General features: G+C 45.0%; 1 protein-coding gene across 1 annotated transcript; it reads right to left on the reverse strand.

Moving 5' to 3' along the window:
* Window positions 1–619: 619 nt before the first annotated feature.
* PXDC1 (PX domain containing 1) lies at window positions 620–25,199 on the reverse strand (the record flags this gene model as incomplete). The annotated part of the gene is made up of 5 exons (XM_080340425.1): window positions 24,924–25,199; window positions 11,658–11,749; window positions 11,256–11,373; window positions 7,687–7,798; window positions 620–737 (listed from the first exon to the last, which is right to left on the reverse strand). The coding sequence occupies exons 1-5, from the start codon at window positions 25,177–25,179 to the stop codon at window positions 620–622; spliced, it is 696 nt and encodes a 231-aa protein (XP_080196551.1). The 5' UTR covers window positions 25,180–25,199.
* Between the last annotated feature and the right edge of the window lie 1,831 nt (window positions 25,200–27,030).

Here is a 27,030-nt window from a genome sequence, read left to right on the forward strand (position 1 = left end):
TGATTAAAAGAAGTAAAGCAGTCAGCTCATGTGCTCTGTTTCCTGGAGGCACTCAATGGTGTTTCTGACATCTCGTGTAAGGCACGAGTCGTCTGGTAGCTGCGTAAAAAGTGACCCACGAGACCTCAATTAAGCAACCATGGAGGGAACTGACAAAATTCAGCTGGTTTGCTTGCCTTGTCGCTTATGTAGCATAAAAAGTGTGGTCACGCCATCTGGGGAAGTTTCTGGTGGTATTCTAAAAGAGGAAGCCTCAACCAAGCCAAGGAGCATGGGTGAGAGCGCAGTACAGCACAAGTTTCCCATGGCTGTGTCAAAGTGGCAGCTCCCACAGACGTCGCAGAGATTTCCTTGAGCCCCAAGAGTCCTCTGCTGCCTTGCTTTCACAGAAAATGAGTTTGTTGTCAACAGTGAAGCAGTTATCTCCTTACAAGATGTCTCCACAAGACACAACGGGAGGGCCAGACTACAAAACCAGCTTTGTGGCGTACTTGCTGCAACTTCTCTGCTGTTGGTCTTGCCTGCACAGCCTCATTCACAGAGATGCAACGCCAGAGATAGCAGAGCCTGTGGACGAAGAGATCGGCTGGATAACGGCTGACTGAGTCACGGAGCAGCCTCAGTCCAGAATATCAGTCTCAAATGGGACCAGGTGGTAGTATGTCAAATTGGTGACATAAGCTGTTGGATCATCACTGTCTTCTAGCTCTGAAGTAAAGTCACTAACACTTTCAAACCTAAGGAGAAAAAACAAACAAAATCAAACAAAAAGAATAACAACAACAAAAGGCATTAAGTCAGTCATGTTCTTTTAGAAAATCAAAGTCGAAGGAATTGAAAGTACTGAGGGAGAGGGAAAAGGCTAGGATATCTGAAGACTGACACCTGCAAATTTTGAGAAAAGACATTTGTGAGGGGACTACTTGGAAAAAGGGCTTCAGGTAAGAATGCTTCTGCTGGCACTGCAAGTTAAATTTCTGAGTAAATGTAACTTGTGGACTTGAGCAGTGTTGCAGAAGAAGTATTTCTAATGCTGGTTTGCAGCTTCAGGTTTGTGAAGCTTGGTTTGAAAGACAAAGATCTAGAGTTCCAATGCTTTCTTCCAAAGCTTGAGTATCTCACCCCCTCTCCTGGTAGCCTGAAACTTGAATTAATACTAGAAGTTGTCAAGGAAGGTCCATGCAGATCAACTATGAATCATGAAGCTATAGCTTCTCTGGCATCAGTCTACGTGTCATTATGCTAGTGTAATCTACTGGAGGCATCAGCAATGGCATCTACTGTCACTTTCGTAAAACAAGATTCAACGCTTCCTAGAGAGAGATGAGTAGTAAATGGAAACCACCACTCTCCATGTCCTTAAATAAACTGAAAGCCTGCTTCTTTATAACCTATGGAAATCAATGGACTGAAGAATTTGCTCTCAGTAAAATAGGATGGCTCTCTCCCTTTAAAACTGTACTGGCACACAGCTGTGCAGCAGACAAGGAGAGCAAGCTCTCATCGCTCTAGATAGTCTTCAGTAAAAGGGATTTCTATGGCTTCTCTCTAGTATGACTCTGACTCTTCACAGCACTTGTCATTGTAATACCTGAACTCCATATCCCACAACACCTGGTTATCACATTGCATTTAAGGTGAGATGGGTCAAAAACATTAATTTGTTTTCATGTCCCAGGGTTCCCCTCCTGTGAAGGAATGAATAATGTCCTGGGACATATAATTTCTTGTCAGGCAATTCTGGATACATCTATGATGTGATTTTTATGAGTCTAGAAGAGCTTTCATTGTGGTGTGGAAAAATTTTCACAAAAGTACTCAGACCTGATCCCATGTACACCCCCACCTTCCCACACCCATGTGTATTTGAATAAACCATAGGTCAATGAGAACCATGGTGCATGCAAGCAAATCATCTTGTCACCCCTGACTTTCAAAGCTACTAGTGAGGAAGGAAGGAAGCAGCAAGTGAGCTCTGGAAGAGTGAATCATGTAGCTGAGATCTACATCCTTCCATTTTGTTCTCACAGCATGTGGCAGAGACATAAAATGCCTCAGTTCCCACACAAGAATGGAAAGGAAACTGCCTTTGTTTCCCATCTGAACTTGGACTCTCACCCTTTCACTTCACAAGTACCTTCTCTGGGTTTGGTTTTTATATGAGGCCAAATCTCTAACACAAATAGGAAACAATGACTACAGTGTCCTTCCTCCAGATGCCTGCTGTCCTCCCCATGGCACGAGACTTAGGCTTTGACAAGAAGAGAACATCCAAGTATACAGAGATTCCCAAATTTAGTTTCACTGATTGGTATTTTCCTTTCCACTTCTTGACTCCTGTGTTAAAACCTGAACTTCCGCAAGGATTACCCACTGTCTCACACCTGCTCTCAGAGTCAGAAGGCATCAGCTCATTAAAACCCACACTTTACTCAGTCACACATGTTCCCATTCCAAGGAGGCTTGAATTTATGCAGTAAGAAAACATTTTGCTTCTTCCAGACAACCTAGAAGTTAAAGGCAGTCACTGCAGGCCAAGGATTAAATCTCATCTCTGTTTAAGCAAAGGACTTGCAGAACCGTCAGGTTTCTTTTTCTCATACACTCTCTTTAATATTTTGAAAGAACTTGCATTCATTCTGATAGAGTGAGAAAAAAAAAGAAATAGAAACTGAAAAATTACACAAGATGGAAAAAGAAATCCTAACCTAGTTCTGACTACAGGACAAATCTCTAACACCTTTTCAGGCTGGCATACTTCAGCTCTCTGAATAGCAGATAAACAGCTGAAGTTTTGAGTTAAAACTGCATCTCACCTACACATGAACCAGTTGGACTAACGAGGCTACTGCAGACATCACTCTAACCTCACCCTAAAGAGCCCAAAGAATCAGGCATTTCACAGGACCTAAAGAAGAGTGGGAGGGTAAACAAGCAGATAAATCTCCCACTCCCATCGCTCCCCAAAACTTCCTCTAGAAGCACCACAGGTTATTGGATAGCATGGTCTATACATCCTGCAATGTATGGACACTGTTCTGTCTTTTCCACACTCCTATGTGGTCCTTCTCACCTCTTCATCAATGATGAGGACCATAATTCTTTTGAACAGAAACTCGTGGATTTTCTCCTGCAGTGCTGTTGCTATGCTCTTTACTTAGAATGAAACCAAAATGAGACTGAACTTTGAATGTTTATTACCCTCGTTCCCCTACTCCCTCTGGGCTGTTTTCTTGTCTGTATGTGTGGGAACATGTGCAGAAGGGAGTTGACTTGGTATCTTGCGAACACTTCGCAGATCACGTTGTGCTGTCTTACGGACTGTTAGTGATCCAGAAACAACAGATTATGAAATACCAGTGGGACAGACAGAATGAACAAAGCAGAAGAGGAATCAAAGAGGTTATCCAGATTCTGCTCTCCTTCTCTTGTCAATTGTATTAAACTAGATTACTACAAGTGGAAGGCCCCACAGATGTTGTGGTTCTTCACTCTCACTAATAGGCTACTACAAGCAGTATGTGACTAGTGGGATTCATATGCTGTGGTTATGCAGAAAGCTTTCCTGGCCACCAAAAAGGAAGTGTGGGCACAGGTTTGCAAAGCATGGCTCTAGAATGCTCATATGAAACCAAACCAAATAAACCAGGACTGTTTAACTACAGCTAGCAGCTGTATAGGACACCCAACAGCTAAAATGCTCTTGTGCTGTTACCAACAGGCCTTTTTCCCCAAATAAACTCTTCAAGCTACTATGGACATGCAGATGCCTAAACGCCCAAACTGCTGCCCTTGCTATTTTTTCCCCAAAGTACATTGACAGACACATGGCTCTTCACAAAGTCCTACTTCTTGTGCTGTAAGACAATCTTCTTGACCATTTTAGCCTCAGTTAATGCATTAAAGTTGCTACTAACATTCTCCAGGAAGAAAAAGAATCAAGGTACATAGAAGTTAATGGCTTGGATGGGTGTACTCTTCACTAGGTAAAAAAAATGGCTGGATTGCTGGGCCCAGAGGGTTGTGGTCAATGGAGTTAAATCCATCTGGCAGCCAGTCAGAAGTGGTGTTCCCCAGGGCTCAGTATTGGGGCGAGTTCTGTTTAATCTCTTTATCAATGATCTGGATGAGAGGATTGAGTGTACCTGCAACAAGTTTGCAGACGACACCAAGTTGGACAGGAGCCTTGATCTGCTGGAGGGTAAGGAAGTCTTTGCAGAGGGATCTGGACCAGCTGGATTGATGGCCTGAGGCCAATGGTATGAGGTTCAACAAGGCCAAGTGCCAGGTCCTGCACTTGGGTCGCAACAACCCCAGGCAGCGCTACAGGCTTGGGGAAGAGTCGCTGGAAAGCTGCCTGGTGGAAGAGGACCTGAGGGTGTTGGTTGACAGCCAACTGAACATGAGCCAGCAGTGTGCCTAGGTGGCCAAAAAGGCCAACAGCATCCTGGCTTGTATCAGCAATAGTGTGGCCAGCAGGACTAGGGAAGTGATCGTTCCCCTGTACTCGGCGCTGGTGAGGCCACACCTTGAATCCTGTGTTCAGTTTTGGACCCCTCAAGACAAGAAAGACATTGAGGTGCTGGAGAGAGTGCAGAGAAGGGCAACAAAGCTGGTGAGAGGTCTGGAGTACAAGTCTGATGAGGAGCAGCTGAGGGAACTGGGGCTGTTTAGCCTGGAGAAAAGGAGGCTGAGGGGAGACCCAATTGCTCTCTACAACTACCTGAAAGGAGGTTGTAGCATGGAGGGTGTTGGTCTCTTCTCTCAAGTAGCAAATGATAGGATGAGAGGAAATGGCCTCAGGTTGTCCCAGGGGAGTTTTAGATTGGATATTAGGAAAAATTTCTTAATGTAAATGGTTGTCAGGCATTGGAACAGGCTGCCCAGGGAAGTGGTTGAGTCACCAACCCCGGAGGTGATTAAAAGATGTGTAGACGTGGCTCTTAGTGACATGGTTTAGTGGTAGACTTAGCAGCATTAGGTTTACTTGATGTTAGGTTGGACTCAATGATCTTAAGGGTCTTTTCCAACCTTAATGATTCTATGAGTCTATGATGCTTCTCATTAACTCACAGGAGTAACCTCAATGTAAACATGGTGTGAGACAACAGTCTAGCTCTTCTCATCACCTTATGTACAAACAGTACCTGAACAGATCTCTGACTATCTAAGAGTAAAAAGCACAGGGGAAGTATTTGTTTTTCCTGTCAAGAGTAGGATTTCATTTTCTCAGAAAAATTCTGTATCTAATTTCACTATCTCTGTGCTGCTTTTGCATCACCACACATGAAAGTCTGTTCCATTGGCTGCAAGATGCTTCTGACAGTAGTAGCACCATCCTGAAAAATGCACATCTAGTACTGGAGTGAATGTGCCAAAAGGGCAGCATATCCAATGCCTAGCCTCTGCTGCCAGCCTAAAATACAGAAGTGCAAAAAGTCCTGGCAGGGACAAGCCCTTCTGTAACAAAAACAAAGCATAATTTTGAGTGCATTTATTGACAAACTTTCCTTTCAAAAGGACTGCAGTGTATTCCAAGATCCATGCATAAAAGGACTATGCCACCGGCTTCATCACATTTTGCAAAAGTATGGTGTACTGCCAAATAAATTATGGAGAAAACAAAGGAAGAAGCAAGCAACTACTTCAGAACAACAGAGTAAGCAAGTCCAACTCGAAAAAATGCTGTAGTTTCTTCTGAAACAAGTGTGCGACACTTCAGCTGGTGGATCGCTGGGTAGGTAACACTGCTGGCTATAACAGCTAACCAGTGCAGCAGGACCTCGGGGAATGAATGTTACCTGCTGAAGCTCCAAGTGCTTCTCTCCAAAAAGTACAGATTTGCTTTGCAAAATGTCTGATTCAAGTACATCAGCAGCCAAAACACAGAAGTCATATAGACTTTAATGTCGCTAAAAGAAAAAACGTCCAATCAAAGATATAAAAGTCCACAAGGAATTAATTCTGATTTCAGAACAGAAAACACAAATCCCAAAACACAAGTCCAATTTTACAGAGACCAAAAAGGAACTGCAAGGGCTTTTGAAAGATTTGAAACCTTCCTTTCTGGGCTACTAACCTGCATTTGAAGCAACAGTATAGAAAACTTCTGCTTTTAAAAAAAGTTCAATTCTTACAAAACAGTTGTGCTACACAAGTGCTATTATCTCATAGCTATTACTTCTCAGCTATAGAATACAGCTACAGGATGGGCAAATTTAGGGCACCATGTAAAATAGGCATTTAAAATGTATTAACTTTTTGACTCTTGATTTAACTTCCTCCAGGGAAGTTAAAATACAAATGCACAAAGCCAGGCTGTTATCCTGGATTTGTTTATTCCACAACAGTTCCTGGGAAATGATGCATATCATACAGTTTATATTATCTTTGTATTTTCAGGCCTTAATAGTCTCCAACTTCAATGAGATGACAAATGATGACAGTTTCTGATCCCAGATCAGTAAGTTTTGCTTGGGCTGCAGCAGATTTTTAAAATCAAAACTATATATATATTTTTTAAATCAACATTTTTTTTAAAATCATCAAAATAAGGCAGGAAAAGGCTTTCTTTGGTTATTTGCTCCTATTATTTGTCACTCCGGCTACTGAAGAGTGATATACTATGACTATGAGCACCCTAATTTCCAGACATTTGCCTTACAGAATTACCTCCAGTGTGTCTCTTTACTCTCATTAATACAATCTTATAAGCCTAAATGCTGTTAGCAAGGTCAAGGTTCAAAACACTAAGTGATAAGTGAATAGAAAGACGTCAAGAAATCAGATGAGAGCCAGAGATACACTCCAACACCTGACAAAAGTCTTGTCAGCCTCTAAACCATTCCACTGACTGGCAATGATCACATTTCAGATGTGGCAAGACAGCGCTGCATTCAAATATAAAGCCTCCATAAGGCTTTTTGTATTCTGTTTCCATCATCTTCATTGCTTTAATGAAAAAGTAGGTCAATGTATCTCATTAAAAATATTTAAATGCTTCACTACCTGAAGCTCATTGAGAAATCAATCACCTGCTATGACATAAATCTGTAGGAAAAGATTTCTGTCAACACCCATCTATCAATACAGTTACTGGCCTAAGACCTGCATGAAAGCTCTTCTGGTTACAGGTCTCTGACCCCGAATCTTACATGCATTAGGAGGTAGAATTTATAAATAACACTAGTCTAACTTCCCTCTCCCCTAATGAAATCCATGTGCTTCACCAAGTCCCAGCATGCTGCAGCACCAGAGGGATGTGTTCCTCTCCTCTGGGGATGGTGTTTTGCTTCTCAAATAAAGCATACCCTTCCTAGCAGGATATTCCATTTGTAAGGATGTTTGGGTTTCCAAGTTTGGGCTCTAATCAGCTCTCATCACTGTCATGAGAGAAAGAAAACTCCTCTATTCTCAGCTGGCAGGACCCCATGACAACTACAGCTTTTTTTCATACACAGGGGGCTAAGCTCCTTGGGGTCAATCATTCTCACTGACAGCCATTTTATCCATTTTAATAGAAAGAGCTGTGAAGCGTTTGAAATCACACTCAGTAATGTTTAACCAGTCAGAATGACAACTGTATCAGCCTTGCTCCTAGGCAGAGGATAACATTTTGGTAAGGGGAAAAAGAAGCTACAGTTTATCCAAAGCTGACAGCATTACTCCTGCACAAAGTGCACTTACAAGTGTTCTGCTGAATCTACATCCAGGTGCTTCTCTTTTCCGTTGGGTATACTGTGGTCAATGACTATTGTTTCGGTGTTGGCTAAACAAAATCCATTTGATCGCATGATTTCTGTCAGGAAAAGAAAGAAAAACAAGATGAAAACACACACACACAAAAAAATCTGGAAAACAACTGCATATCATATGGAATTGATATAGTTACGAACTGGGATGTGTGTGTGACATTGAAAATCTGTCCAAGAAAGAAGGAATGAAGAGTTGGTTTCGCAGCTTCTTACCTCTGCAAACCGCCAGTGGTTAAACACTTTTATTCACATAATCTGTTCATGATATGCAGTGTGTGAGGTAAGGCCCAATTTCAGCCCGGTTATTACCAGTGGTAAAATCCTTGTCACCCTTAAGCAGAACGGCAGCACATCTATCTGTTGCAACCTACCACTACCAAAACATAACTGTATTTTGCCTAGATAATCCCAGTCTTAAGCAAGTTAAGCAAAACCCAAAAAGACAAGAAAAAGGAAATTAAAAGTGACCTTATAAGTTAATTCAACTAACATCTTTAAGGAGAGTAAAACAATACCATCTTCTGCGCTGCCCTCAGCTCTCCAGAGACAAGAGAAAGAAGAGGGGGAATTTTATGATGTGTACATTTACATGTTCCTACATTAAGGAAAAGCCAAACCTCAGATATTTTTTATTGAAAAAGTAATCTTTGACTTTCAGACTATATTTTACTGTAACAGACTTTAGCAGAATTTGTTTAGGGGTGTTAAAAACACTGAATCCCTGCAGAATCACACTTCACTCATGACTTACCTTGAACCAACATGGTACTGCAGAATAAGATTTACATCATAAATTCAAATTTGATTTTCATCTAAGAGGGCAGCCCTTTGTTTCTTCCCTATCACCTACCACTCTGGACAGGACCACATGGGGACAGTTTGCTTTTTTTCATAGAATACAAACCACTTTTGCCTGCTTTTCTAAGTCTGCAAGCCATGTAGAAACCTGCATTATGACTGACTTGAATGCCGCAGAGTTCTCCCAGTGTCCTTGACATGACCAAAGAGTTACAGCATCTCACTGCCGTGTGAACTGCTTTAAATGTTAGCCTTTACTGCCACCTACTGACAATACTGCCAGACACTGAAACCAGTTCCAGTGTGCAACATTCTGATGAGGCAAATATCAATTATAATCAAATCTCCACCTATGTTCTTAGACTCTTTGCAGCAATCAATTAAATGATAAATCTAATTACCACAAGATGCTTTCTAATAGCTGCACAGGTAGGAAAAACCTTTTTCCAATTAATTAAGTATTACTCATCTCTACCACAATTAATTTTGAATTAAAACCAAACTTTATTCAGCTAACACGGTTTCCACAGCTCCTTTACAGAGAGGCTGGCAGGAGGGTTCCCTTTGCTGCTGGCCTCTGCCCATCAGCCAGGCATTCCTGCTCTGAATTTAGATTCATCCTGATCATCTTCTTCTCTCTGTTGTACCCACCATGTGACACACTGAGTCACGCACACACAGAGTAAGTGTGTCCTAAGGGGGTACACACCCTCATAAAAATTATATGAAACCCTTCCAAACAGCAAAAAGCCCCAACCTAAAGCAATGCTACAGTTTCTAACCAATGCAATTCCAAATGCATTTATTCTTGATATTTGCCTTTTTGCAAAAAGAACAAGCTATCACTGACAGCAGCCACCCTTTGAAACATTTTCACAGCACATACTTTGGGGATCCTTCACTTCATAATGAGCAGGTGCTAGGACCCATTTTGCAGCTTAGTCCCACGGAGTAGCAACATATTTCAGAAAAAAACAGGGAATATGTTCTCAAAGGTCAATGCTGAGAATATGTCTTAGTGTTCAGGAGCAAAGCAAGTAACCACATTCGGTCTTTGAAAGATGACTAATGTTGGGAACATAAACATGAGGAATTTCACCTGAGGCCTCCACATTGACTCAAGACATCATCCAAACCTTCCTGGCCACAGAGGGGGCATAGCACACACAAGTTGGCTCCTGTCTCTGGCTCCCAGAAAGCCAGATCTGTGTTACCCCACTTTGCAGCATGACCTTGGGGACTCTGCAGTCCCCATGCCACACTGCAGCCTGGGCTGGGGGCTCCACAAGGCACCAACCCAGACAGGCTGGCAAGACCATGCTTCTCACTGAGGTTCTGTATGATGCTGCACTTGTCTAAAGAGTTATTGGTGGACTCGTAAACCATTTACCACTTAATTAATAGAATATTTATCTAACAGAGGACTAGTTCACTTAGAATCAATTACAAAAGGTCTACCTTGTGTATAAGATCAATCCTTAAGACACACTGTTTACACCTTTAGCATGTTGACATGCTGAGTGGCCATTAACTGATATACTGCTAGTACCTAAGAAAACCGATACCAGTTTAATGCTAAACACTTCGTGTAACTTGATGGACTATGTAGTATTTTACTTCATTTCACTATCTGAAATAAACTCTCCTGGTAGCACAAAAGCAGCAATTGCCATTAGGCTCCAACAAAATGTTTCAGTATGGATATATAAAACTAGGCATATCAAAAGTTCACAAACTTTTTAACAATGGTCAGTAGCAGATGAAGAGGGGAAAGGCTGAAAGAATAGACAAGGATAGAGTGATATGCTCTCAATTTTACACACCAGCATCTGTGCTTTAGAAGCTTCCTACGTCTCCACTTGTGATAGGTCTCAATGTGCTTTTCCTCCCCTTGCTTGTCTAATTCCTTTTTGAAGTCATTTATACTTTCAGTTCTACCATATTCTATGACAATAAATTCCACTGCATAACTGTTCTCCGTATGGAAACAAAACAATATCATAATCTTTCTTTTGTTTGTTTAAAGCCTGTTTTCTGTTAACATTACTGGAAAACCTATAGTTCTCATTTCAATAGAAATACAGGGTAATTGACCTCCTTCTATTCACAGCTTTGTAGACTTCTACCATATCGCCACTCTGTCATCTGTTCTCAAAGCTGAAGTGTCCTTCTTAATTCAACCTTTTTCTTAGAGAAGCTATTCAACAATTTGAATCCTTGTCCTTTATTTGTATGGTTATATCCTTTCTAAGATAGAGAGACCAGAATTGCACACACTGTATTCAAGATAGGATTGTGCTCCTTTCTTCTGTTCTCCTCTCCTTTCCTAATAATATTTAATATTCTCACCGCTGGTTTTGCTCACCACTTGGCACTGAGCTTACGGTTTCACAAAACTGTATAAATAGCCTCAAAAACTCCTTCCTAAGTGGTAACAGCACTATCATATGTGATGATAGCGACGACTGCATTTTCCTCACATCCACTTCTTTGTATCTATCAGCTTTCAGTTTCACCTGTCACTTTATTGCCTGCATGCATATTGCATAGTATGTCGAGGCTAATTATATGTCTTTATTATAAAGCGGACGATGGAGAACTATCTTTTGAATTGCTGAGGGAGAAAGAATAAGGGGAACAGCAAATAATGTCATTTTCATTCTGTAATTCTTCTGTCAACTGTAGGAAGCTAACCACTCTTACCTGATATTTTAACTGGACTTTGAAAGCTTGGCTGAATTTTATGGACATTGTCATTTTTTAGAACTTGGTCCAAAGGAGATCTCTCAAAGAATGTGAGGACAACTTCAGATCTTGAATACTTAAAAAGAGAAGAAGAAACAGACATCTGTTTTTTACCAGTAGTTTGCTTTGCCCCTTTCCCCTTTCCACCCCTTCATAGTACAACAGAAAGACTTATTACAAGCAGCAGCTTGGAGATATCATTACACAGTTATGGCACTCAGCACTTCTCCAAGATAACAAAAAAAATTGCCGTTTCTTTGAGAGTTTGGCAAAGCCCATCGCTTTCTAATCTGCATGACAGTGCATGTCACCATGAAGGAGGAGTCAAGCTGGGCTAAATGTGAAATTTGGCTTACTTACTTTCCAGGGCATGTTTATAATAGTCTTCAGGAGCTTTTCCACTTCATTAAGTCTGGCTTCTATATCATTGGCTTCTTTTATTGTGATGAGCCCTAGAAACAAAGTAAACAGATCGTGAGCATAGACAAAAGCATGCCTTCATGTGTACATATGCTTCAGCAGCCAAAAGCAGCCGCTCCAGAAGATGAGGAACAACCTTAAACATCATGCCTCCCAGAAATGTCTTCTAAGCCACACTGATCATAAAACTGAGGTGAGTGTAGTTACCAGCAGAGTTACAAGTCTGACACAAAATCAGCTGTTTATGATCATATTTAGGAGTTGCAAGACAAGCAGAAGCAGAACCACCTACTCCTTCACCCACAGTTTCACTACACAGCATTCCCAGCAGTGATAATCAGCCTGTTTTCTGCTTCCAAGAACCATGATTCATCCTTTTTTTTGACAACAAAAAGCAAAAGAAAACTCAAAAAACAAAACCCACAACCCACAGATAAGAGGAAAAAACTAAACACAAGCTAAACAAAAGGCTTTGAGGCCAGTCTTGTATTTCTCTGAATGTAAGCTCCTGTGAGCAGTCCAAAGGAAGACTTCTCAGTATCATGTTCTTCAAGTGTAAGACAAATCTTTGATTTTTTTTTTTTTTTAAATAATCACTGAATTATCACAGTTCTGCAGAAGGGATTAAAATGGAAATCTTGCTGTCCAGTGTCCAGAATGATGCATTACAATGCTTCTAATTTTGAATTGCTCAGTATGGGGATCTTCAACTGTAACACCATATTTCATATATATAACATGCAAGGCATGTGTAAATACCCCCTCCTCTAGCAGACTTAGGGAAATATAGCACAGGTTATATGCATGTACAGGGAATATGAGAAGTAAACCCTAAAATCTTGCATCCCTCTAGCAGTCCTTTTATTTCTGATCTTTGTAACATACTTTTTCTAACCCAATAATTGTTTTGGCCCTATAGTTGTGTGTTTTTTTCGAAGGAGCACTACATACACATGAACATGAATTAACTGAGATAATTAAATATAACAAGCTCTGCTGATAAAAACAAACAAACAAAAAAGCCACAAAGCTGGAGCAGAAAAAGACCCAATAAATAAAAACTATCAAAACTAAAACTCTGTAAAGCAGTCTGTGAGAAAACACTTCAATATATTAAAATTGTGATAAATTAAGCACATCTCCATCTCCCTATTCAAAATGTAGAAAAAATGGCCATCAAACATGAACAGCACGGGGACAACATCCACAGTTTCAATCTGCATCAGACCTTGTTATTTGTTACCAATGAGATCTGATCCCATACAAACTTTCCAGACAAAAGTATGACTTTGAAGCTGTCAGCTCTCCTCCAATTACAGTTCTAAATGAAGCAGAGATTGTCTCTGGTGCAACCAGGTTTACTAGAAGGTTGTCCCACAAAAGCAACCTGGTTGCATAAGCCTTTCTATTGCTCGACTGTCCCTCATCTTGCCTGTTTTGTCTGCATCGCTACCACCTCACCCCAGAGCAGAGCACACCAGGCATAGAAGGCAGCAGCATATCCTGCTTTGACTGACATATGCTACAGTCGGGTAGCTTTGCATGGAATTTCGCTAAAAGGCTATAAAGGTGAATTAACTCATCTGCATGGGTCCGCAGACTGCGTGTTAGCTGGGTTGTGCTTGACGTTACAGACCTGAATGGCAGAACAGCACCCTTCATCTTGCTAACTACTGGATGTGAGCAGGCCTGGGTGGATCTGCTTTGCCCCTCCACAAATATGTTCCCATCCCACATCTGAACCAAGCTCAAACCTTTCGAAATAAAGGGTTTTCATCTTCCCTAAAAAAACCCGCTGCCAATGGCCCCACAGCTCAGACACCCCAATCTGTGATGTTAGAAACACGCTGTTGCCCTGCTGTAGCCCACATCAGAGAAAACCAAGGTAGCCACCATGGTGCTGGCTACCATGGGGTGCCTCCACTTCTCCTGCTGGTCTTGTTCCTGTCTACGTAAATACTGACACATTCAGAGCAGAGATGGCCTGACTGCAGCTCCCACCTCGTAGGCAAACACCTCATTGCTGAGCCACTGAATGTGGCATCCAGCTGCTCTCTCTCAAATCTGCCACCAACCTCAGACCCTTTCCCAAGTAAGCATTCACTGTCAAAATTAGTATTTTCCCAGGAAAAGGGATACTTTCAAATAAAGACATTCAGGCCAGAGGAAAAACAAACAAACAAAAAAATATCACCTCATCAGCAACACTGAGCATTTGTTCTGTGAGGAAAATCAGTCGAATAGTTAGGATTTTCCCTCATTAGTAATCAGGGAAAGCATCTGCAATCCTACACGGCCTTTTTATGCTTCAGCAAGAGAAGTCAGATACAGCCATCAGCCTGTCACACTGTCACAGATCACCCAGTGGGAGGTTTTACAGCTTCTTGCATCTACCAGGAATTTCCAGCCCGGGTATATTCGTCCTTCCAGCTCTTGGAAAGGCACCAGCCACGCAAACCCACGCTCCAACTTGGAAACTGGCACAGATGACTTGTGACATCTGACATTATAAAAGCTGTTCCTTACTGAAGCTTTTAGTAATATTAAAACCAAAAGGCAGACAGCGTAGGAAGGAAAGTAAGTGACACATCTGCCTGGACAGCTTCCTATATATGTGCTTAATGGTTACAGATGCACAGCTTTGGGGTGTAAAGCTGCTGACCTTACATGAATCCTCCACACAGGAAATACAGTTTGGCTGGGCTAAAGCCTTCCTTTCCATATGCCTACTGCCCAAATACATAGAAATTACTTGACTGGCTATATATATTGAACCCTGCAATTTCTTCTGCAACAGCCACAAAGTTTGTAAGGCCCTCATTTATCTTAACTCTACAAGTCTGTTTTTAGGAGTTACCAGATGCCCTCCTGGTTTTCTTGTTCATCACAGCCTCTGATCCCACAACCTGAGGGACTGCTTACAACCCCACAGCCATGCGACGTGGAGCGAGGCACTGCCTGCCAAGCAGCCGGGAGCAACGGGGGCCCCATTCCCTCCTTTGCTCCCTTTCATCACTTGCTAACTGGCTGCTGTCATCAACTACAGCACATTCGTTCATGAGAAACGCTGCGGTTTCGTGAGGTGAAGCCTCCACTGGTGGCAACATTGGTTTAAGGTGCTCTCACTCTCCCCTGTAACTCATTTCCTCTCCCACGCCGCAATACAGGGCTGCCTCTGCTTCGTCAGCACAATTAGGTGAGCGGCAGGGAACACCTCGCTCTTGTCAAAAGCTTCACCTCAGGAAACCCCAGCCTTCACAGAAGAAGCAAGAGGCTGCAGGCTGGGATGCCACATGCAAGCTCCTTTCTCACCCAGACACTATACTGAGTTTGAGCAGGAATCAGGACTTGTAGAAAGAAAGGTCACAGAACTGCACCCAAATTTTCCACCTCTATTTTTCATTTTGTGGGTGTTTCTCACCCATTTGTCTTCTTTTTCTTTTTTTTTTTTTTTTTTTTGTTCCGAAGCTTTGGTGAAGCAAATCAAAAAAAAAAAGGTAGAGGGACAGAAGGACAGACTGGTGTAGAATCTCCAGATGCTGGAAACGCCTGAGTAAACAGAGAGACACACACGCCAGCTGACTCTGCAGACAGAGCTCAGCACTTACACCATTCATTAACCCTGACACAAACGCATCACAAGCTGGATGCAGCTGGAGTGCACGGGACTCACTGGCCACGTATGCAGCATCCATACTGCAGCTACAGCCTGCCCTGAGGCTGTTGTCTCTCTGCCCACAGACCATAAATACATGCCTGTCTTTCCATCTGGGACTTCTAGACCCCAAGAATCCTTATTCAGACAGTTTGCTATAAAATAAAAATAAGACACCAGTAAAGCAACCAGTAGCCTGGAAACAGTTGTGTCTTCTTTCACTTGTTCAGTCATGCAACAGAGCGGAGCTCAGAGCTGGGAAATCTCTTAGTGAGGTCATGGTGAAAAGCTGTTCTCATGCCTTTTCCTTTGCCCTGGCCCCTGCCTGACTGCTAATGGAAAACATGTGCAAACTCTTCACAGGAAAACTTTGCTCTCTGTCTTGTTACCCGAACTGTGCTTAGACAATTAACTATCATTTCAAGTGATTTAAATGCTATGAACACCTATGTTTATAGGGCTGGAGGTAAACTGGAACTCCACTGGCTCCTTGTTTACCACGAACCCTGTTGCCAAATACCACAAACCTCTAAGGTTTCTTCACCCTGCACACAGGGGAGCTCACATGCTGGGTGACAGGAGGGACGATACAGGCACACCTCCTAACCCAGGGTGGCACTCGCCTGCACCTGGGATATGTGCTTTTAGCAGGGTTTTTCTGTGTGCACAGCCCCCATGGTCAGCGATCTCCTTTTAAGAAAGGAGGAGGCAACCCCTTTGACATCTTTTCTGCCCCTTCCCAGACCAAAAGCCCCAAGCAGACTCCTTAAGACTGGATGAAAAGGATTTGCCTGCAGTTTGAGACCATGGGTACATAGCAACTTTACGCATAGCAACACATCTTTGGAAAGAAACAGGGCCAAACAGCACCTGGGGTCTGCAGCATCTTGCCTGCCCTAGGACCCGGTGCCGGAGCAGCTGCAGGAGGTTGAGTGAGCAGGCCAGCAGCTTTGTACCCAGCACGCTGGCTCACGGCGTGGGAGGGGGCCCAGGGCTGCAAAGCAGCAGGAAACGAGCTCAGCAGAGGAGGAGAAGGAGCAGGAAGCCAATTCCTGATGTCAACACGCAAGCCTTGGTAGGCCTGTCCTATTACTGCCACATGAGTCACCAAATCTGAGACTAACAATATTTTGACAACCACAGATAACACGCTGCATGATTCTACCAAACAAAGTGGGACAGGAATTGCAGCATGTGCTCCAGGGGTCATAATGGAATCACTACGTAGTCCTGACTATTGGTGTCCACAATGAGCACATTGTCTCACCAATTCTCCACTGCCTTTCAAGGAAGAGTGAGTTCATGCCTAAGTCAAGTGTGTCTCATTCCATCTCTCAATGATGACACAGAGAAGTCTGTTTTTCTGGAGATGTGTTGCTATGTACAACTCACTATGTGTACCTGATCTCAAACTGTGGGCAAGCCCTGTTTCTTCAATTTGAAGGACTCCACTTCAGGCTTGTGGTCAGGAGAGGAATAAAGAATGTCCAAGAGATCTCCTGTTTTCTCAAAATCAGTTCCATACGTAAAGGAGGTTGAGCAAGAGCAGAAGCCAAAGTGTACTTTCTGACAACATGTGCAAGACGGAATGGCAATACTCCTAAATGCTGTGTATTTTAGTAGGTACATGAAGATTAAAATATTGCATTGAGCCCTCCTCACCTAATCTTCTCTCCATCCCCTATAGGAAGACTGCAGAGTAGATATCAATGTGAAAAAAAGAAGCAGCAAATAAATCCAAGGAGAAATCTTACGGTGTTCTGTTAACCCACGCTACAAGAAAGATTTAAGGCCTATAGATTCAGATCTTGAGCCCATCCTTATCTCTTTGGACAAGCCCATGAGCAGCAGCTAGGGATTTCAGATATTTAGCGAAGACACATGAGCTGTCTTGTACAGAAGACTGCTACTCTGCTCTCTCTCCTGACCAGTCTGTATGGCTTCAACAGTTACAGTATTAATTAACATGTAGTGCTCAATCTTTTTTATCTTTTCCTCTCATTTTTCCTTCTTTCCCTCAGATATGTTCTAACCCATGAGCACACATACAACTCAGGATGCAGATGGGGCAATAGTAGGAGGGCCACAGTCACAAGAGAAGGTGTACAAAAGCACAGAATAATATCCAGTGAAGAGATTTCAGACAGTCATTTGGTTCATCCAAAGAAAGACCAAGTCCAAAGTCAGACCAGGCTGCTAATCTGTCCTGTCACCATGTCAAGGTGACTTCTGAATATCCCTGAGGACTGATATTCAACAGAATCATGCAGGAACTGAAGCTACTCAGCTGTGATGTGGACCAGGGCTGAGAGGTGGCAACTCAGCCCAATGATTTCTGCTGTTTTCCTCCTTTGCACTGCTTCCCATTTTCTCTCTCTGTTGGACTCAATACCACTTAAGCTGGCATCTTCCATGCTTCACAGTCATGTTGCCTCTTCCCCATCAGCAGCTGCCCTGGTAACATTCCTCCTCCTTGCAGACACACATTCCCTGAGCCTCACTGCCTGGGAACCATGGCATTATCCATCTTAGACTGGACTTTGAGGAGGCCAAACGAGCTCCCACTTACAGCTGTCTCCTCTCTGATAGAGGAGAATAGGATATAAGGTTGTTAGAAGGACAAAGGAATACTTAGTGGTATGTAAGGGCAGGAATTTTTTTTTAAAAAAAGCAGATGGGAAAGCTTGTTAAACACAATATTTCTTCAATAACTCTGTAGAAATAACACCGTAGGAATGTTTTAAGTCCAAAGACTTGATAAGATCCAGAGAAGGGGAGATAGTTACAGGCAATTAGTGATATCATATCTCCAATTATTAGAGACCAGGACTGTCACTTTTCTGTTCTCTGCCAGTTATTTATGCTGTCTTCTGCAGCATCTGGTTCTCATCACTAGGGACAGAATCCCAGAGCTGGCTACAGCACTGCTCTGGCTTAGGCTGGCAGCTCTGGCAACCCGTCTTTGATGCCTCTTGCCTAACTCTACAACACCCCTCTCTTGGGGCAGACACGCTTACCCCTTCCCCTCATGGGGAAATTCATCCATCTCAGATTATAAGAGTATTTAAAGCCTTTACAAAAGGTTTATTATTTATGCAATATCACTGATGTGATCCATCTTGGTGTTATTACTCGGGGAGCAGCTAAAAGGATATGATGGAGTTGAAAAGAGGAGTGCAGGGGGTGGATTTTTAAAATGTGTTACATGTTATGCTGCCCTTATTAAACCTGACATTGAGGAACAAAATAGGGACAGGTTTTTTAAGGGGTGTGAGTACACAAAGGGCATGTAACTCACTCCGTACTTTTAGAAGTCCCACCAGGTAACAAAGAGCATATTGAAAATACAGATGCAGAAAGACAGAAAGCTTCCAAAACCCTGCCTGCACTGCACACAGCTAGCTCTGACACAGGCTATTTCTTCTTTTGCAGCTCATATGCAGATGTAAAAATGTGGTCAAAGTTCTATCCAAACAACTATCCAAATGAACTCCCCCAGAGCAGGGCTTGTGACTGTGACCCTGGCACACTCAAATAGCCACACAAAGCAAGGAGGCAAGTTAAAAGCTGACAAGTCCAGATCCTCCAGCTGATGGATTTTCCACACATGTATTATTAGTTATGGGATCTCCCAGGACCTCTGAAGGGAAGACGGTACGTCCTGGTGACAGAACTCAGCAGACCAGCTTTCCCCACAGAGCTCCCTGTCTTGATGCCTGATGAGCCACAAGAAACAAAAAGATGTCAAAGAAGCACGAGATAAAAGCGAGCAAACCAGTCAAAGTGTGATGAAAAATGCAAGCTCCTACAACCGTTTTTAGCACTGGTTTCTTATCAGGTGAGAACTGTCATGAAAAAACAACCTCATTTCCATTCCATGCCACCAAAAGCCTCTCAGACACATTGCCTCCATCCATCACAAAATAAGCAACTTGTGCCTAGCTTTATAATGACACAGCAAGCTTCCGTTATCTCCATCATTACCGATGAACCGTGAAATTCAGCTAATAGAAAACAAACCCAGAAGCCCCAAACTTAATTTTGGTTATACAGAGCTGCTAGAGCCTGATAACTAAGAGCTGCATCCTTTGTCTGCAAGACAGAAGCTCTGAGAAAGCTTCCCTAATGAAGTGTTGACAATGTCAACAATGAACAGAGCACAATAGATGCAGTGTATTTATCTGCATTGTCACAGCACTGAACAGCTGCTGTCTGTGGAAACCACTATGCTGCTTCTGTAGAACTCCCTCTTCCCATAAATCACACTCCCAGATGGTCTCGTAAACAACAACACCACTATCATGCAGTATACAGAAAATGGTAAGTTGCGAATGCAACATTTGCAAGCAAACATGATGCTCCTGGGCCAGCTCTTCAGGAATCGCTTTCTGCTTTGTGCAAGTCTTTCCAAGGGCAGCCCTGGAGGAGCTTCCCACGTGTTTCCTGGTGCACAGACACTCGGACATGGAAAACAGCCCATCACCTGCATCCTGCATGAGGAAGCCATGCCAGGGGTGAGCACAAGCCTCAGAGCTAGACCTAAGCGTTAGTCATTTGGGAGGGACTGCTCAGGCTCTGCTGCAGGTGAAGTGACTACCTCTATGCTACAAGGCAAGCTACAGATGCAAAGTTTCTACAGGAAATCTCCACCACTACTGGAGACCTTGTGTGGATGGACAGAGGCTGAGTACCAGAAAGGCAGAAGGGAAAAGTTCTGGAGAGCCACAGATAATCACAGAGGGCAGCAAGCCGGTGAGGGAAATCTGGGGGCAATGAAAAGGAACAGAAAGCAGCTCAGGGGAAGAAACTTGAAGAAGCAGAGAGAAAATAACAGAAAGGAGAGCAAGGGAAAAAAAAAGGCCATGACAGAGCAGAATGAGTCAGAGGAGGCATGGAAAAGAAGGAAGGGTAAGGAAAATGAACACTTTGGGAAGAGATGTCCCATCTAGTAAAAAACAAAACAAAACAAAACAAAACTGTAAGACTGAATAGAGTTTCTGACTTGACAGCTCAGAGTGACAGAGCAGGACCAGGCACGACACATAGGTGTGATACAGTGACATGAGAAGAGCATCTGAGCCCCTGTTCTGATGACAAAGGTGACAAAACAGTGGCAGAGAAGGATCGCCAGAAACCACCCTGCCACTGCAAGGGCAAAACAAATCCCAGCTTTGAAAGGCTGCTAACACATTCTTCTGGCACCCTGGTCCAGCACTTCAGGGGCTGATCCTGCCCACACTGAAGTCAGAGGCAGGTGTCTGACTGCTGACTGCACTGAAGATGGGTCGAGTTCTGGGACAAATCTTAGATTAAAACCTCTCAGAAGTAATACTTAGAGAAAAGGGGGGCAGGGGGAGGTGGGGGAAAGAGAAGAGTACTTTTCTAGGTTTATACTTCACTTCCAGTGTCTATTGGGTCTCTTGCAGCTATTTCTAAATCATCAGTTTTAAGTCAGTTTCTAAGTCCATAGTGCAGTCTTTCTCATGAAAACTGATTTAAATACAAAAGCTGTTTAGTTTGCATATAGAAATAGACAGTTTAGTGACATTAGGCCATTTTCTGGCTCTCTTATGTGTGGACTAGCCCATGTTTTTCTGTGATCCTCTTTTGTGCACTTGCCTAGAGCAAGGGATGGGCACATCTCAGACACAAATAAAATACTAGCAAGTTACTGGTAACATCACAGTGAATCATATTTAGTCATCCTGCAGGCATGCACATATCTAACCCTGTTTACTAGCTTACCAGTAAGATGCCTTTTGTTGTTGAATGTCCTTGGCCCTTAACATCATAGCACACTCCAGATGCTTATTAAGAATGCACTTTGCCACATGTGCATATTAGTTATCAAAGACAAGACCAGATTGTGTGAATGCCATACTCCCCCCTGGGACCTCCCCTCTTCTCATATCGAATAAAGGGTGAGATGAACAGCCATGGTGGAAAACCATACCTCACATCCTCTCCTCTGTCGTCTCAAAGCACTCAGCAGCTCCAACACATACAGAGAGGGAAAGCATTGTGGAAGTCAGTCCAAGGGGATGAGAGGTGAAGAAAGGGAGAGGATGGTTTGCTGTTGCTGAGCAAGAAAAGGGGCACACTCCTCCTCAGCATGAGCTGTTTGCTGAAATCAGCAATAATGGTAACAACCAACTCTTTCTAGTATTGCTGATGTTTAAAAAAAAAAATAAATCTTCTTTTAAAAAGTTAATAACATCAAATAGCTCGAGCTCAACTATATCCCTTAAAAGTAACGTTCTGCAGCTTGACTGAGCTGTAGGATAATGTTAGTCCTTTTAATGCTACTTAGGCAAATCTGTAGGGACTTTGGAGTCCTTCAATGAAACACAGATTTGGTTTGCAATACTTTACCACTTCCTCCAGATAAAAGGCACAGCTAATATTCACCTTAATTCAGAAAGGCTAAGATAAACACACACACATATACAGACCCACATGCATATGCATATACATTTGTTTGTCTATAAAAATACTCACACACAAATGTATATGACTAGCACACACAAGAGTGTGTTTTTTCAGGTGTTTTTGTTGGGTTTAATATGTTGAGTTTCACTGTAGGCAGCAATGCCTACAGTGCCTTTAAACAGGACATTAAGAAACCATGCTCACCCCCAGAGTTTTATAAAGACCAGACATGTCCCATGCAATCTGTTCTTACATCCAAAGATTTGCATCAGTGTCACTTAGTTAAGAGAGATTTTTATGTTTCAGTTTTGTGAAGTTACACAAGCTTGTGGGCAGTCACTTTAAAATGCTGGTATGATGAAGTGTTCTCTATGCAGAGAGGCATGCTCTGCAAAGTAATTTTCTTTAGAGCAGGAGCAGCATAATTTTAAACAGAGTATTACTGAAATTGTGAAGTGCACTGTGATTGCTTAGAAACTATTCCTCATTTTTATTCTGTCTCTGTTGCAAAGTAAACCCACACTCACTCACCAAGCTGAAAAGATCATGGTCTGCTTATATTGGGTTTCGATTTTTTAAATCCTGGCCTGATGCTTTGCTCATTCCCAATTCTACTGCAGTCAGTATGCCTTTTCCTGAGATAAGGGTAAGTGAAGGTTGCTGGCTCCAGGTCTTAGGCAGGAATTGAGTGTTGCAGGCTGAGGATGCTTACTCTTTCTCAGCTGTTCATGCATTAACAGGGTATGTTACCTAGGACTGTCAAGTAAAGCCAGTGCATGGGACTATAATCCCATCTGGCTCCAAGTGCACAAGTGATGCTTCAGAGAGATGTGAAAACAGTTTAATATTTTGCAAAAGCTCTGGCAGGTCTTCAGACAGAAGAGGAACCACCCTCACTTGAGAGAGGCATTGAAGAATGAGAGTGGCTTTAGAACATGCAGGAGATCCTGTCCCTGAAGTGAGGGAGGGAGCACACTGTGATGGGCAAAAGGCCAGGGCCAGCATGGATCGAGTCTGTCTGTGGCGAGGGCCAGCACACATCCCAGTCCAGCTCACAAGGACTCTTCAGAGCCCCACAAAGCCAACAAGTACAAGGACTACCAGCACCCTGAGAAGTCAAATTTTAGTCACAATGACTCTGGGAGGCGCTGTGCCCTACAGGCCACAGGCAGGCTTGCTACCTGGCATCCTCAAAAGCTGGGGCCCAGGTGCCATATACACTTATAGGCCGTGTTACTTAGAATTTACTGCCGTTCAGCACTGCTAAAAATCACCCTCAACGGATAATACATGTTCACAATATTTTAGATCCTTGATCAGCAACCTAATCATGTAAGACACTGTATAAGCACACTGTGTCAGGCACACAGCAGGGCTGAAAGGTGGGGGTGTAGCGATCTGCAGCAACAGCCAGAGGACTCCCCCGTTCCCAGCCCGCACCCAAGCTGGGGGGACAGCCGCCCTCCGGCACCCAGCTCCCGCAAGCATCTCCCAGCCCGCAGCCCGGAGCAGACAGCAAGGGGCTGCCGGGGCTGCGCTCATACCCGCCGTCTGCAGAGGGCACTCGGGGCCTGCGAGTGGCGGCGGAGCTGCCCCGGCGCCGGCGGGACCGAGCGGCCACCTCCCGGCAGCGGGAAGGCGAAGAGCCCGGAGCCGGGGGACATTGGCCGGGGAGCGGGCTCTGGTTCCCGCTGCCGAGGGGGAAAGAAGAAGAGGGAAAGATATAAGCATTTTTAAAGGAGGCACAACCCCACCACCAGAGGTTAGGGATCAGGCAGGGCAGTAGAAAAAGCAGTGTCTCACTTTAAACACCCGTCAGAAAACATCCTTGGTGAGTCAGCCCGGGAAGGACCTGCTGTCGCTGCCTCCCCTCCATGGGAAGAGAGCCCGCTGTCACACAGGTAGGGCGGAGAAATAAATGCGGTGGATTTACACTGGTATGCAGGGTGGAGAACCAGACCCCACAATGGCAAAACGTAGACCCTCTGCAAGGGGGGGTCACATTAGCAAGGTGTGAGGCAAACCAAGAGCAGGAGAGAGCTTCATTGAATCATTTCAGTTGAAAGAGACCCTCAGGATCATCGAGTCCTTCCCTATCCTCTCACAGAGGAAAACATACACAAAATATCGGCTTCCTCCCATTTCTGTTCAATCAAATAATCTATGTGGTTACTCAAACAACTGGGGAGACTGGAAGTTCTCCAGACACGTCCATTTTCAGATGAGCAGTCTGGCCTGCACAACTCTGCACACTTGAAATATTTTCGAGTAAACACATAACTGTATCTAAAAAACACCTACCAAAAGTTAAACAAATTAAAAACAACTCCCAAGAGAGCTTAACACGTACATGCAGCTTCTGTACAGAGAGGCCTGACATGGGTAACATCTCTCAAATTGGGCTAATCCACTTCAGAAACGAAAAGAGAAAACCCAGCCCTAACCACTGATGCAATTCCCCTGTTTTGCAGAAGTTATGCAAGGAATTATGCCAACTCCCAGACTCGCTCGGTCCACTGGCAAGTGCTGCAGCCTCCTATTTTTTTCCGCTCTCCTTGTGGCAAACAACATACCAACATGCGGAGATTTCTCAGCTACAGCCCTTCTCCTGCCAACAACCCTCCCATCCCTCCCTCGGGAAGCCTCGGGGAGGCCGGAGGCAGCGGTGAAGGGCAGAGTGAACAGGGACCCCCTTGCCGCCCAGACCAGATCAGCCCGGAGCCCCTGTCCCCACGGAGCTGCGGACAGCGGCGGGGCTGGGACCTCCCTCCTGCAGGAGCCCAGAGTCCGCGGCTCTCGCCCCAGCTCGGGCTGCGGGACAGCCCTTCACCCCCACCGTGTATTTACAAAAAAAAAAAACCAACAAACAAACAAAAACCAAAACCGACAGAGATCAACAGCCCGGGCGGAGTTTCCGACCGCAAAACGCCTCCGCAGCTTCCCAGCCCCCCCGCCCCGTCCGGTCGCATAGCGGCTCGGGCTCCTCACCCCTTCCCTCCGCCCGGGGGAACCGCCCGCCCCGCCACCGCCACCGCCACCGCCATCCCGCGGGAAGCGGCAGCGGCTGAACGCCCGCCCGCCTGCCGCCCAGCGAGCGCCGCGCCCGCGGAGGCTGCTCAGACCTTGGAGCAAGGGGGAGCGGGACAGTTCGGGCCGGTCCTCGGGGAAGGAGTCAAGGAGCCGCTTGAAGAGGCGGCCGAGGTCGGAGTAGCTGCGGTGCAGGTAGAGGATGTTGCGGTCCGACCACTCGGTGCGAATCTCGTAAAACTCCTCTTCGTCGCCCCGCCGGCTGATGATGAGCCGACGGATCCCGTTCACCCAGCAGCCCCGCACGTACATGTTCACCAGCGAGGTGCCCTCAAACACGGCCGAGGCCATCCCGCCACCGCATCCCCCGCCGCCGGCGGAGGGCGAAGCGCAGCGCTTCGCGCCGCCACGGCCAAGTTATGAGGAGGAGGAAGAGGAGGAGGAAGAAGAGAGAAGGGGGGTGCCACCCGCCTCACGGCCCCCCCTCTGGTCCGGCCCTTCCTTGCCCTGCCCGCCGGGGCTGAGCCGCCTCCCGGCGCTGGAGGGAGGGCTCGCCGGCGCCTCATAGACGGTGGCCCGCAGCGAGAGGCCAGCCCAGGCACCCCAGCCTCTGCTCCGCTCAGCCCCCGGCACCGAGCAGGGCGGCTCTCACCCCCTCCCGGGGCGGAGAGCGGAGTGGCTCGGCCCCTTCTTCCCCGGCGCTGCAGGAAGGCAGAGCCCCTCCCGTCCACGGCGGGAGGGAGTGAGGCTGCCCGCGGCTGCTGTGACGCCCCCGGTCCCGCAGCCAGCGCCAACTCCCTCCCCTAAACACCCGCGGTCCCCACGGCGGGATCCTCCTCTTCCTTCTCGGGACGATTACGCAGACGCCACAGATATTACGAGGAAATTTCTTCCCCTCTCAGTGACCCCAGAAGTTTTTTGATGTGAGGGGGTTGTTTTGTGTTTGTTTTTTTTTTTTTTTAAAAAAAGCCAAAACTTCCAGCCCAGCCAGCTGAGGGAGGAATAGGGAGAATTGCTTACACCGTCTCCAGCTGCGGCATGCGAGATTGCCAGCCCCTAGCAGCACACACGGTGGCAAAGCGACCGTCTATGCCCTGGGCAGCCTAAAGGGAGACTCCGGCAGCCGTGCCGGCATCTCCAGGGAGACGGAGGTCGATTACTGAGAGGACAAGCAGGAGAAAGGGTGTAGACAGCTGGTGTCTGGAAGTCCTTCGGCCTTTTCTTAATAGTCTGGTGCGGTGTCACCCCTGAGAGAGCCTCCAGCAGCATTTCTCACAGGAGGGAGATGGGGACACCTGCGCTTGCAAATACAGCCTCTCCTTCCTACCAGGGACCTCAAGCACTGTCTTGAGGCACAAGAGAGCAGGGGGCACTGGGAGAGCTGGCGGGGGCTGGAACAGTCAGATACAGTCATCTGTCTAAACTAGAGATGCACTGTAAAGCAAGGAAGTGTGTGGGAGACACCTGGATGTCTGAAAATGCCTAGAAGCTGCAGGGTTAAGATATACATGCTGAAGGTGAAGCGAATGACAGCACGGTGATGTGAGATTCAACATCTGGGATGGGCCTCTGCTTGAAGGCAGTGGCCTCCGGCACCGGCTTTCTGCTGCTGAGGGAGGCATTGGGTGAATTCCGGGGGTCATGCCATGGCCTGCGGCAGGAGAGACCCTTCCTGTTTGTATAATTTGGGGAGGCTGGAGGTCGTTGCACTCATACTATGAATTATCAAATATAAGCCAGTTTCTGCTAGTGTGACATCTGTGGTTCAGGAGGTCAGGAATTCACACAGTAATGATCCTTGTGCTGTTCAACTGCTCAGAAAAATTAGCAAAACCCAGAGACAAGATCACTGCTATGGGTATCAGCCAAAAAGTGGTGCTAGGAGAACATTGCAGCTGGATCAGCTTGGGGCAGTGCAAATAAGAATAGTGGTGGGGAGTGGACAGGAGGGTCACAGAGGTGAAAGATGATTAATAGTTTTCTGTTAAGTGCATAATTAAGTAACTAAATCACACTCTTTGATAGATAACATGTTGCTAGTAACTGCCGAAATCATTCAGGTGCCATATGCCTTTATGGTAAACCAACTCCAAACTGACAAAAGCAATGATGTCCCAATCTCCCTATTCAAATATCTAATTGTATATTTTCTTGGTTTAACCTTTACATAACAAAACTGGTTCTAGTTCACTCCAAAGCACA

This window comes from Nesoenas mayeri (genome assembly GCF_963082525.1).
Source record: "Nesoenas mayeri genome assembly, chromosome: 2".
Taxonomy (NCBI): domain Eukaryota; kingdom Metazoa; phylum Chordata; class Aves; order Columbiformes; family Columbidae; genus Nesoenas; species Nesoenas mayeri.